The 14,336-nt window shown below is 34.9% G+C and overlaps 1 protein-coding gene across 1 annotated transcript in view; it reads right to left on the bottom strand.

Annotated features, from left to right (window-relative positions):
- Positions 1-14,336, bottom strand: part of DIAPH3 (diaphanous related formin 3) — a 212,171-nt gene that overhangs the window by 104,556 nt on the left and 93,279 nt on the right. The window contains exons 20-21 of the mRNA XM_071448410.1: positions 13,800-13,901; positions 2,267-2,506 (exon numbers count right to left, since the gene is read on the bottom strand). Coding sequence (XP_071304511.1) covers positions 2,267-2,506; positions 13,800-13,901 — 342 coding nt within the window. The remainder of the gene's footprint in view (positions 1-2,266; positions 2,507-13,799; positions 13,902-14,336) is intronic.

Genomic DNA, 14,336 nt, shown 5'->3' on the forward strand with positions numbered 1-14,336 from the left:
TACAAAACTGTGAATAAGCACATGAAAGTACAAAAAAGAAAAATCAAAGTTAAATCAACAAAATCAAACTGTACATAATGCACGTATCCACTGATGACATGATTTCCTTCTTTATGTATAAAATTAACTCTAACCTAAAAATAATTATGTAGTGGAAGCTATACAAGCTCAACACGCACAAGTTCCTGTTATCAATTCTCAATACAGTAAATAAGAGCTCATAGGTCTTATTGTTTAAAAATGCTGACTTAAAGAATTCTTAAATGTAAAGCTTTCTTTCTAGACTCTTTATACATATAAAATTATTTTCAAGCCTTGCCAATTTAAATCTTGCAGCTACTTGAGTAAAAACACTAACAATTGACAACTGACAAAGTTCTGTTGCAGTCTTTCAAATGAGATGTTCTTTTAAATCAAAGACATTTTTATAAATAGAAAATGACATCACATATGAAAGTGTTTATTCACTACTTAAGAACTATTTCTGCATAAAAAAATTATTAAGAAAAGTATGGAAGCATGTAGGCACAAAGTAAACAGGAGTATAAAAAGGGCTGCCACAATTACACAAAGACTTGTCCATCTGAATATCACGGTACCAAGTCCTTAACACAGTATTGATTTTTCATAATTAACTCTAAAAAGTCTGTTTATTTCCAAAGATCAAAATGCTACTATGCTGAGATGTACTCTCCCAGAGCATGCATATTTTCCTTCAGAAAAGTGGATTAATAACACAGTTTTCCAAATAAACAGGAAATGGAACACATATATATCAAAACCCAAAAATATATTCTAGGAGCCTTACTGTATGCAATGTTATAAAATATGTTACTTCAATTGTATTGGGAATCTCACTGAAAGATGTCTCAATAACACCACAAAAAACTTCTACAATGTGACACTGTGATGCATGCAATACACTGTGATACATAACAATAGTTAGCTATAAATACGAACCTGTGTTATAAACATGCATATAATTTCATACATCAATAATTAATGAATGATTGAGTATTAGCATATCAATATTGTATCTCCTGAGACTACTCATGGCTGTTCTCTGATGTAGAAGAACTAATACAGTCATTCATTCCATACTTTCATTATCTATATACATCAATTCCCTCTCCTATATCTAGTACTCCATGGTTATCTTCAAAATCTTCATATTCTAGATCTTAATAAATTATTTCTCCAAGATAAATTGACTTTTGATCCTGCTCTTATTCTTTTCATAATATATTTTTGTCTTGTGCATTAAAAATACAGAGAATATAACCAGACATAGGACAGATTCTTGTAAAATCATACTTAAGTAAATGCACCTAAAGGATAAAGAACCTTTAGTATCTTCCTTCTGAATATGTTCCTCAGCAAGTTGTCTTTTTAACTCAATCACTTCATCTACAGTGTATTAACTCCAGGTGGATGACTCATGCTTAATGCTTACTTTAGACTAGGGAAAGAATATAAGTTATTCTTTATGAATATTTATGTCATAGGTATCACATTCAACACTCGGTGAAAGAATTCTGCTGAAATATGGCAGAATAAAGATGATCAGTTTCATGAATGTAGAAGTTAACATATTGTGTTTTCTCTTGTGCAAAAAGATAAAGAAACAGAAAGACAAAGAGTACATACAAAGTTTCAAATAATTCCTTCCTTGTAAGAACTACATGTGCACTCTGAAGATTATTCAGCAATCTCCCAGGGAGCATAGGAAGAAAACAACAACACTAAATATGGGAAAGGTAACTAGCATTAGAATGGATTATAAATTAACACCCAAAAAAGTATAGACATTTTCTTGTATATACCTTATACAAAAGTTGAAAGAGTGAAAATTTAAGAATAAACAGAAGAAGCAAGAAACTGATGAAACTGAGCAACATAAGAGAATCACATAAGGAGTAAATTCATGTCCAAAAGAAAACATAACAGTATTAAAACATACCTAAATGTAATAGATGTCTTAGAAGTGCTCAGACATGTTAAAATTACAAAACTACTATGATCACAGTGATCGGATCCTTACACAACCTTATTTAGTTTAGGTTTTTTATTATTCCCTCAAAATAAAATCACTTAAAAGTGATTAAATGCAAGCCAGTTTTAAGATGACTATTCATGGATCAACTGTACTTTTCAAACTATCAACTAATGCAAATAATAAGGAAAAAAATAGTAAGCAAATAATTAACTGCAGGAAAAACATCAAAACTAGAGTATTTATGCAGTATATGGACATTTCAAAACTCACTTTACATAGCGAGCTGAGATTATATCCAAAGGTCTGTGCATTCCGAGAACCTGCATTCATGTAGTTTCCCATTAACAATACTAGTTCCAGTAGCTTGCTAAAGCTTTTACTCTTCTTTATCTCTTCACAGGCAGCACTGACAGCCATGATGTCAGGTTTGATGTTGTTCACCTGCTCCTCAAACTGAAGCTTAAAAAGAATAGCACTGAGCCGTGGCCGTAGTCTCTTCACGTTGCTCATCTGATTGAAAAGAAAAATAGAAGATTTCCTTTAAAATTCATGGTACACTTTGGCACTGTACAAATGCATACGCTCTGAAATGATTTATTGGTGTGACAGGCTTGAAGAAGCAATATATCTGCTATAACTGATAGCAAATAAATGAATGAATGAGAGACACTTGGGTAAGCAACTGAAATCCCATCTTGTGGTTAATAGGAACTGCCCCCATCCTTTCCAAATAACTAGTATGTGTAAGCAATAAAAGATAAAGTGTCATCATATATCACATCTGTCAACTCATATACCAAATCCTATAAAACTAATCCAAGTTTATGACCCAGTAGTTGCAAAGGAATGAAAGTAGTTCACAAATTTTGTATAACTCTGGATGTACCAAAACAAGACAAATCTCATTTTCTGGTGCAAATATTTGAAAGCTGACGTCAATAAGAGCCTATGATAAATTTGCAGGAAAATAACAGTTTTGAAAAAATCTTTGAAACACTCAATATAGTATACACTAATATATACCAATATTCATACCCCCTACACTCCTGTATACTAACCTAATACAGTTCATTAGTTGCAGCTGAATGCTTCCAGGAAAACAGCTTCTGTTGATCATATACAAAAGACTTGGCTTTTTCTATGGCTTACTGATCATGTATTTTCAGCAGAAATTTTGACCTTCTTATAAACTAGGTCACCGAATTCTCACTCCAGATGTACTTTGCACATTGTTTACTACATCCACACAAGGAACACTAAAACATTATTCAATGAGCTGTTTATCTTCTTTTTCCCTATCCCTGTTTTCTCATCAATTTCATGAATTCCATAAGATCTCCTTCCTCATGCTTGCCCTCTTCTTTTCAAGGCAAGTTTCAAGACAATAATTTCTTTACAATTCCCAAAACCTTAAACTAAGTTTTTACATTTTTTTCTTAATAAGGAACACATTGTTTCCAGCTATCAGTACTTCTCGATGCAAGAAAGAAGCAATAATACTGGCACTTCTACAAAGCAGTAGGCTTCATATAATGGCCTTAAACTTTTGCCTTTAAATTGGACATATCCCCCTCCAAACCACAGTGATACCTAAGGGTTTTACAGACTATTTCTCAACACAGATCAAGTCTACCAATGTGAAAATTCCTCTGACAGTGCAGCATTCATAAGTCATATGGCACTCATTATCCCCAGAGACTCAGTGTAAAGGATAATGGTGACACTCCATCCATTTTCAGTGTAAAGTGAAACTGAAGGCTGTCTCATCCAAAGGGTTTGATATAGAGGCAGAAGAGGATGGAATTTACAATCTATTTTATTGGTTTTACTGTGACAGTAGAAGAAAATAAAATCAGGTAGAGTTAACATTTTATGCCACTAGGCCATTTCAGAAATGCCTGCATAGCTGTGCAGCCACATGATGATGTCTCATTGAAGTAAACACACCATTTGGATTTTAGTTCAGGTAAAAAATCTTGATGTAAAATAAGAAATAATTTCCACTAACCGTACTTTGGTTTTCATCATAGAGCAGATCACACAATCAGGATGTCTTTCAGATTAAACTAGGTTGAAAATCAACTGTTGTACTTTAGTTGACTGACTGCCTCCAGCCTGGTCGTCAAGTAAAACACTTAAAATGTACACTTTGAACATTATTAACTCAGTACCAACTGTAGGCAGATATTCTGTTCTTATACTACATGAAATAACATCCAACAAGTGTGGTAAAATTCTTACTTAAGAATGGATAAATAAGGATAACGGCACTTGAATTTGAACAGGGCATTTCACAGCAAAATAGAAACAGAAATAACTGAATTCCACATGAAATTAAGATAGTACTCCAACAACTTTATACCTAATTTAAGAATAACTACATAAAAGAATGTTAAGGTAGTGGACAGAAGCAAGTGTCATAAATTCATTCTACAATTTCTGTCAGGAAGAATCACTATTAACTCCTTTTCCTCAATTATCTTGCTAAATTTGTATATGTACTACTACTACTTCTCAGCATCTTGAGAACATGTTTTTAGTCATAAGTTTTGTCCTAAAGTTAGCCAGAAAAAAAATTTGGACTAGACTAGGAAAAAAACCCCCACAACATTCCATTGAAATTATCCAGATTTTTAGTATTTAATACCATACTCAGGGTGCAATAGAGATGATCATTAATATTAAACCATAGAAAATACAAAAATTCGCTGTAAGGTGCATTAATTTTAAATGGTATTGAATTCAAGATACTACTGAATCACCAGAAGATCTATCACTTGTTGATGCTTGGCTTTTCAGACAGGCAGATCCTCAAAACTGAAATATTCATGTACTTTGGACCACAGAGATGTGTTGCACAAACATGAGCATGCACATCTGTATAAAAGGTGCAAAGTTTTCATCAGAACCACTTGAACCAGAAGAAATTCAGATGTCCAGTACATAAGTATGCAATTCTTAAAGCTGAATGCAGAAATATGTAATCTTAAAAATTAGAAACAGGAACACATGCCAGAAACACAACAGAAATGCCACTGGGATTGTTATTATTGCTATTACTAGTATTGTTGTTGTTGTTGAAAATGCTCTGAAATCCATGCACAATGCATGTTGTTGGTATTATTTCTTCACCTGTTTGCTAAGTCAATAATTGAGAAGAGTTCCCTTAGTAACATATGGCTTTTTTTGTGACATGTAGTTCACAGTTATATTTAAACTGTAAAATCCATACACCCTACCACAAGAGGTGCTAAGAATCTAAGTCTTGCAATGCTCACCATCTTATGTTAATACCCCTTATTTTTTTTATAATCAGAGTATAAAGACATAAGTTGATGTCAGTTTTGATAGTGGAATTCTGAAAACAAACAATCCAAATAACTAAAACAGGAAGTTGAATTAGAAACCTATACATGTCAGAGAACTCAGTGCACAGGCAATGAATTGTACCACTTTTTAAGTAATAGTCCACAAAAAGAGTTTCACTACAAGCAAGTCCAAATGGGAACTGACTTATGAGTTGAGATACCCAGTAGCAGCTCTCACAGATCTCACATCCAACAGCAAAGACAGGTTCTCCTCTCAAATACAGCATAAATCACAAGGCAACTACAAGAATGTGCAATCTGATATATGTGTACTCTCACTATCTTTTTCTGTTGATGTCAAGTAAAGGAAAGCATCTCAGAAGTTCCACTGACACTACATTTTGATCACTGAAGGGGTTTCATTCCTGTCACAAGCTCATAGAAAAAAACACTGCAAGCACATCAGTTTCATACCTTCTTTAAAAGGAGTACCAGTGCTAAGGCTGTCAGACCACCTGAAAATGTCTCATCCAAAAGGTAAAATAACAGTTACAGCCAAGCTGACTAAAAAGAGCAAACTGGAACACCATTCCCTGTGGATAATGTATGGCTTTCACCTCTGCAGCATCAGTGAACTCCTAAGAGTGCAGAGGTAAAAATGACACTTATCTTTAAACCCAGGCACTTGAAAAACAGGAAAAAAAATCAAATAGGGAAGGACTGATACCTTAACAGATATTTTATCACATTTAAAGAAGATAAAAGAACATCTTGCTCAATTTGAAAAGGACAGCCAACATGCCTAAATCTTAGTGAACAACAGCAGCATTCTGGAAAGATCAAACATTATTTCACACTATGGGAAGTCAATTCGCGATAAAAATCAGTATTTTTGTTGAAATGTTTTTATGTACAGTGGAAATAGTACCTCTTTCTTCACCTTTGATATACTCTTTTTCCTCAAGGAAATAATAATAAAGTCAAGAACTGCCAACACAAAATTAAAATTACTTAAGAGAAATTGAGTACACATATTAACATATATATATATATATACATACCCACATATATATATATATATATATGTATACATGCCAACAATTACAATAATGACTTTTCACCCTTATTAGCAATGATGGAGAGCATGTCCTGTTACTCTGCTTCTCCAGCCTGAATTATAAACAGCTTGAACCACTAAGTAAGTTTCTTGCAAATCAAATATTTTCCTAAAGGATATTCAGAGCAGAATAGAAGGCAGTGTATCATAAGTGACATGGGGACAACACCTATCAATTACCTCCTAGCTGCACACAGGCAGCCTTCTCTTGTCTTGTGGATGACAGTGCACTGATTCACAGTGGGGAAAATCCCTGGTACTGTTTTGGATTGCATTATGTTCAACAAAGATGGCCCAGCAAGGTCAGTGAGCATATCTCAGAATTGCCAATGGGAGCTACAACACAGCTGTCAAAATAAGCTGAGCTTACAATCTTCAGGCTGAAATTCACAGGAAGGTAAGTTCTGTGAAAAGAAAGTAGCCCTTTTCTTTTGTCTTATCCAAAAAATACAATTAGATGTACTGACATCTTGATCAGTATGAAATGCAGACCGTTTTTGTTTCTCCAAGTTGAAACCAGACAATGATATTTTCCTAAAAACGAAACTTCCAAGAAGGAGAGGGTCCAAATTTCCAAAATTCTTCTATTTTTAGCTGGCCTAACAGATGTCTGAAAGGCTATTTTCATTAAAAGACACATATGGAGCAGATGCTATTAGACTGAAAAGGTTTCCTCGTGGGAAACCAAGTCAAGAGCTTAATATAGGTAAAATCCTCTGTAAAACCTCTAATTCATCCAGGTAGCAAGAATAAATAAATTAACACCAGAAGTCAAGGGCAGATGTCATTGAGGAATTTAAAACCAAATATTATAGCATCAAACCAAATGGAGAAAAGTTTCTGAAAGTAAATCAGGTGTAACTGTATTCCACATCAAAAAATCTGGTAAGCCTGACTTTAAAATAAATTCCTCATTTTCTGTCTGGCTACTACTAGGAATCCACCTCCTAATGAAAAGTCTACTATATGGAATATCCCAAAACAGAGGTCATGAAGATGAATGATCAAGGTCTGGATAAGAATGTCTCAAAATCATGACAGCACGTTCAGTACCTCCCATAATGGTTGAACCATCATAGCAATTCCCACATTGAAGTGGAATGTGATGTTACATAGTTAGCAGCTGATTTTGATGTCTTTGATGTGACAGACATGACCCACTTCAAAAAAGTTCAGGCCTCCAACCATTTGTATCATCTTCTCTACTGACCCAACAAGGTGTGTCCCAGTTAATTTTCTCAGAAGGAAGATATGTGTCTATGATCATGACAGTACTGCTAAGGAAAAAACACTCCACTGTACAGCTTCTGTAGCCCTGTCAATAGCGAATTCAGTAATGACTGGGGAATTTTTATCCATATGGTTATTTGGTGTATTTGGAACCACAGTTAATCTGTGGCAAAAACAGTCTGATATGTCACATAAGTGAATGCTGCAGATGACAGTTTGCATGACTTGGAGAAAGTTTCTCAGTTCTACAAAATGATCACAGGGAAAGCAAATCCTACAGCACCTGGAGATCCACTGGACTCTAATGTCTGAAGCTGGAAAGGTGAAATATCTGCATACTAATTTCAGGCTCTAGGGATTTAATAAGTACTGATCAGCCTCATGGTTCTTTCAGCACAGCTGCCCTACACTAGCCAGTCATTGGATACCTAACTCAATTTAGGTGGCTAAATTCCAAGAAATCCTTGAATTTGCTGAGTTAAAATGGCAGGATCATGGTACCTACTAAACACAGAAGTGTTTTCCTTATGATATGTAATGCATGACATGACCATTAGAGGGTTGCTTACATTACTAGTGAAGAAAAACATCAAATCGGATCCAGGACAGGCTCTTGATAGAATGTGCAAAGTGAATGGCTGGAAGCAAAAGATGAGGACCCTTCAGAGAAATAACATTCCTGCTCTGAAGCTGCAGCAATATCTGCCAAGAAGAGAACTGAGATAGCCTGTGTGTGGGCTAGAACAAATAACAAACACCCACTTAGCCATCTGAATTAATATCAGGCAGTAAGACAATTTTTTTTAAAATTGTTCTGTTGATTAACTACACAAAATGGTTCTACCAGAACTAAACAAGAGATAAGAGTAAGGCCGGCTTCTACCGAAGCATTTACAGGAGCACTCATCTGTAATATGGCATCACAAAGGAATCAATACAAGTCAATCCAATGGCAATTGCAAACAGTCAGATTATTGCAGATCATTCATGATGGCCATTTTCAGAAGGTATTTCTGGAGCCTTGCTCTCCGCCCTTACCTAGGTTCAAGGTTTGAAAAACATCAACATTGCAGGAGTTAAGGATGTTCTCCTTCGCAACAGCATAGGTAATTTGACTGCAATTTGTCATAAAGATTTTTCTAATTCTCACAGATGGCATATAAGAGAGAGTTAATTTTTGGCAACACTCCTGTAAAGGCTGGAAATACTGATAAAGAACACTGACAAGGCAGAGCAGCAGATACACATGACGTCTAGAAGACACAGAAGATAAGGTTTGCAGATAGAAATTAACACAATCAAAATATCTCACAGCCCAGATGCACATCAGCACTTCAGAATTTTAAACAGACTGAAATGTCACTAGGTATGGCTCTGTCCAAGCATCAAGTCTTATGAAAGGCAGAGTACGCTTCTGCAGAAACAGTGATAGTATGATATTTTCCAGACAACAGTGAAAAAACATTAATACATTTTGAGTTATCCTCAACGAGAACATACAGGTGAAACTATCAGCTGAATATGGAATTGATCAATTTAAGTGTCTGCTGAATTATTTAAGACAAACTAGCCTTCATCAGGCCTCACTCTAATCTTCAATTTACTCTAGTGAAATCTTTTCCTTTGGTACGAACTCATTAAAAACACATCCATCAGTGAACAAGCTGTGAAGCCACATGAGGATTGCTTGCCAAATTCTATTTGGGTTAGCTGTCAGTGAATCTCACAAGGTCTGAACATTAATTATTTCTGAAACAATATTTTGTAATTCCCTCAATTTTATCTTTGAGCAAATATAAGTGATCAAGGAAAAATCTGTTTCCTTTTTTTTTCACTACCAGACAATATGGGAACATCTTTCTGAATGTCTCAGATTACAAGAAAAGAAAGACAGCAGGAGCTATCACATGTGGCTCTTGAGACAGTATTCTCATATGTAAGAATGCTAGTACACTTGCATACACCCGAGGTCAAATGTCTACTAATAGCATCCTGTCAAGCATTGGAAACTTTTTACATTAGAAGTGTTTATAAACAACATCAAAACTTTGATTTCTTGAATGGAATCACATTTATAGATTTCAAACCACATAATAAATTTAATATGGACCAGGACCATTTTATACCCTAAGGATTACAGGCACTGATGAGGCTACATAAAGTCCTAGAATTTTTTTGTGTTGGAAGGAATCTTAAAAATCATCTAGTTCCAACTCCCCTGCCATGGATAGGGACGCCTTCCACCAGACCAGGTTGCTCTGAGCTTCATTCAACCTAGCTTTGAAAATTTCCAGGGATGGGACATCCACATTCCCTGGGCAACCTGTTCCAGTTGTCTCATGCTGGAATTTACTACTGGATTCAGCTATATGCATGCAGCATTATCAATTCAGAACAACTTTTTGGAATGGTTCCTAGTGCAACAAACAGTTAAAATATGTTGGCATGAGTAGGCCTGAAGCCTTAGCACTGCTGTGTGGACAAGAGAGGGAGGAGAGGCAGATGTGTGGTGCTGTAAAGTTGGGGAACTACAGTTACAGGACACTGAGGGGAGGGGAGGTGCAGCAAAGATGTGGAACCATCTGATATGGGACTAAACATTGCCATGCACCTCTGTGCCTCGATAAATGCCCTGAAATGTCAGACCTAGAGGCACAGGGATCCCTAATAAAGAGCATCAAAACTGTGATTTCTTAAATGGAATTGCATTTATGGATATCAAACCATAAAATAAATTTGAAATAGTCTATGACTATCTTACAACACAAAGAATTACAGCCACTGTAAATAAACAAGTGTACCTCAAATCATAGAATGGAATTCTACGAGAATTCAGAACAATTCAAGTTCTGAATAGCTAGAAGATGCTTGTGCCCAACTTCCTTATAAATAAGATATTAACCAGTGGTATGGTAATAGTTCAGTAAAAATCCATTAAACAGATTCCTGCACTCAAAGTATCAATCATGATCAATAAATCTAACTAGTAGTTACTATATCAACTTCACTGAAAATAAATTAGATTAATATTTACTAAATTATCTACTCCTTAAACATTTCTTTGATATGATGACAGACACTACACCAAAAATTAGGAAAAATACTCTCTAAAACAGCACCTTTTTCTTAGTAGGAAAGAACTACCTGCAAAACAAATCAACACTGCTAAAAGTCCTAAAGCAACAAAATATTTATACTGTCCATTGAAGAAAGAACCAGGTAAAAAAAAATAAAAACCTCCAAAATACAGCCTCTCTCAACAGTTACCAAGATGAACATCTAGATGAAACCTCATTCATCTCCAGTGGGTTTCATATTGCACAAAGATAATCTTCACCATTATCAAGTTTTATTCAAAATTCAGCATGGTGCTAGTAAAGACAAGGTTGTGAGTTCGATCCCTGTAAGGGCTATGCCCTTAAGAGCTGGACTCAATGATCCTTGTGGATCCCTTCCAACTGAGAATATTCTGTGATTCTGTGGTAATCAATGAAATTACCAAGAAAACAATATGAAGGTTAAGGAAGTTTTTAAGAAGTTTTGGAGGAAGTTGATTGCAGTAAGTAAAACCAAGTACAAAACAAGAACTACGGTAAAACAAGATGCAATTGAGTATATATGTTTCATCAAGCACAAGCCTGATGAAAACTTCATCATGAATTTGAAATACCCCATGAATTTGAGCAAGAAAATACAACATTCAATATAACATCAAATTAAGGTAACAATAGCAAACTAAATTTTTAGTAAGATGAACAGAATTAATGTAATTGTCATGAAATAGTTAATGAATCTGTACAAGCCCCTCCCTGTCCCCCTCCCACCCCCCAAAAAACCCCACAACTCTACACCAAAAACAAATTTCCACAGTAATACATGATAATATCTGTGCTCTGAGACACTGGCCTGGAGTAAGTGAAAGAAAGAACCTAGCGGAAAATAAAGTAGTTTATCTAAAGAAAACCCAAAGTCTGGAAGAGAAGATAAGGGCCACAAAGGATTTATTTTATACTTACTGCTGAATGAACAGAAAATATAAAAATGATAAATAACTTAAAAAAGAGAAGGCAGAAACCACAAAAGCAACTCATAGGGTCAATTCAAAAAAAAAAAAACCTCACAACCGTAAGACAAAACCCCAAACAAAACCCCAAAACCACATGCAACACTCATGAAGGGAACCTGAACTGTTTAGAATCACGCTCTCAAGGTCTTTAACCAACAAACTTAATTGACTTTTCTTGAAACATACAACACTGTAACAATCACTGCCAGCCAATATCTCACTAAGTGTCTCGCTGTTGGTTTCAGAGTATCAAATCTTGACTTTCAATTCAAAGCCTGAAAGATAATGGATTTCCATGATGAAAAAAAATTTATCACACAAGTAGTATTTATTCACTATTTAGATTCTTCCTTAGGAGTCAAATAGTTTAATTGTTCCTTTAATCACAACTTCAGAGAAAATTAACATGGAATCTCCTAATTCTATAAAAAAAACATAACTATAAAACACTACTCATCTAAAAGACTTCAAGCCTTGCATTGTGTATTCAATTTTGATTCTCCCCATTTAAAACAGACAGCAAAAATTAAGGCATAAACCAATATTTTTAAGGAAAAATAAACAAAAGCAACAAAAACAGCAATAATGTGAAGATTCACATTAGCATTAACAGTGGCTTCCTAAGAAATGAGAAGAATTTCTCAGCCCGCTCTGCGGACAACAATAACAGAAAAGATCCAGGAGAGCCAGATGGAGCTTGAAGAACTTCGATGGAAAGTAAATGGATAGGATTCCCTATTTAGAGTAGAAAAAAGTGACTTATTCAAATTTTATCCCATTGGAACAGAAATGAAAAATGTTTCATGTAATAAACATTGTCACTTGTTCTCTCAAATCCACTCTACTACATGCATAGAAGCTGTGACATGACAGAAACTGTTCCTGATGATGGGGTTTGGTCTTGTTTGTGGACTTTGTTTTTCAATGTTTTGCATAGAAAACCAGGAAAAGCAAGGACTTGCACTTTTCAGTCAGTGGAAATCTGGTTGTTCCTTCAGAAAATAAGCTCCAGAAATTTTTGAGATATAAGAACTCTTATCATTTTGTCCATTTATTTTATTTTTCTGAGTTATCACATTGCCTCAACTTTTAAAGACAGATTTATCAGAAAAGTTGGGCCAGATGCAGCAAAACTCTACCTACACTGTAACTGGTCTAGCTCTTCTCATCAACTGACAGTTCCATCTAACTGAGTAAGTATTATTCCCTCATGGGAAATTCCCTCAGATAAGATAATCTTAGCAATAACCACCTTAGGTTTAAACTCCAGGAATGGACAAGAAAAATCAAAGCCTTGTACAAATTTATGCACCAGGAAACTACGTAGCATTACTCTGTGTTTGTCTGGATGAAGTAATTACCAACTATGAATTATGAGCTATAGAGAAATTAGATGCAAACTGTATTTCCACAAAAAGCATCAACTGCCAGCTCTGAAGTAGCATTTTCTTTTTTTCACTTCCAGTCTTCCTTTGTGAATTCAACCTGGAAGAAACTACAAACATATCTTTCCAGAGGGAAGGGAAAAAGTGATTAGGGATACTCTTTATAGGACATGGTATAAAACACAGGCGGCAGGAGGCAGAATAGGTCAACATGATCACTATGACATTATGTTCTTCTCATTTACATGGAGAATAGAAAGAAAAACATAAGTGTAGAAAACCTCAGTTTAAAAAGTTCAGATGTTTTAATGCAAACAAAAGTAAGGCCAAACTATTTTAGCTACGAAAATTCAAAAATAGCTCTGTATCTCCCAGTGAAACTTTGCCACAGAAAATAACAAAGTTTTTATGGTTTTGATTCGGTTTCTTTTGCAAATGTAAATAACTTGTTTAAACAAAGAGAATCCAAAATCATTCCAGAAGCAATATTTCAATAATCAGGCCTTTCACCTCCATGGATATGTCCAACAAAAGTCCACTTGAATGGCAGCACCTGTAATCTTCTCCCAGTCTGGAACCCCTTCACTTTTAGGAAGAAGCAACTGTTTTGGTTTTTTTCTATAATATTATATTAACACTGTATTTCCAGAAAGGACAAAAAAAAAAAAACAACCAGTGATAATAAAGCAGAACTCACCACAACACCAAACTGCTCTGGCTCAGACAAATTGTTATACTCGTTCTTGAACTTGGACAATGCATTCAATTGCTCTTGTTCGGGGAGGTGTTTTATTAAATTCTATAAAAGAAAATAAAATAGGCTTAAAAATCTCAGATTCAATGTTGCTTCTATTATTGTAAACAAACAGGTTTACACATGCATTACTGCCATACACTCCAAAGACAACACTCTTTCCTGAAGACAGCAGAATGTACATAGCAACACACAAATTAAAGGAACTGAGAGTGTAAAAGATAAGCGATGCAATACTGCCAGCAATACTGCAATACTGACACTGATTCTACACACTTCTGTAGTAGTTTTTTAAAACTGTGTTTAAAGAAGGAATGTGCTTGATAGGCATGATGGAAACAGAATACTTCAAAGCAAACAAGGAACTTGAAGTATAACATAACCATCCAAAGGCTGGCAAGAATTATTAATGCTAGATGAAAAGTATTTTGGAAAAGAATAATTAATTTTCTAGCATTTCAAAACAAAAGTTTAAACCCA

This window comes from Agelaius tricolor, unplaced genomic scaffold (genome assembly GCF_023055355.1).
Source record: "Agelaius tricolor isolate 1412-34295 unplaced genomic scaffold, bAgeTri1.0.p SCAF_26, whole genome shotgun sequence".
NCBI lineage: Eukaryota > Metazoa > Chordata > Aves > Passeriformes > Icteridae > Agelaius > Agelaius tricolor.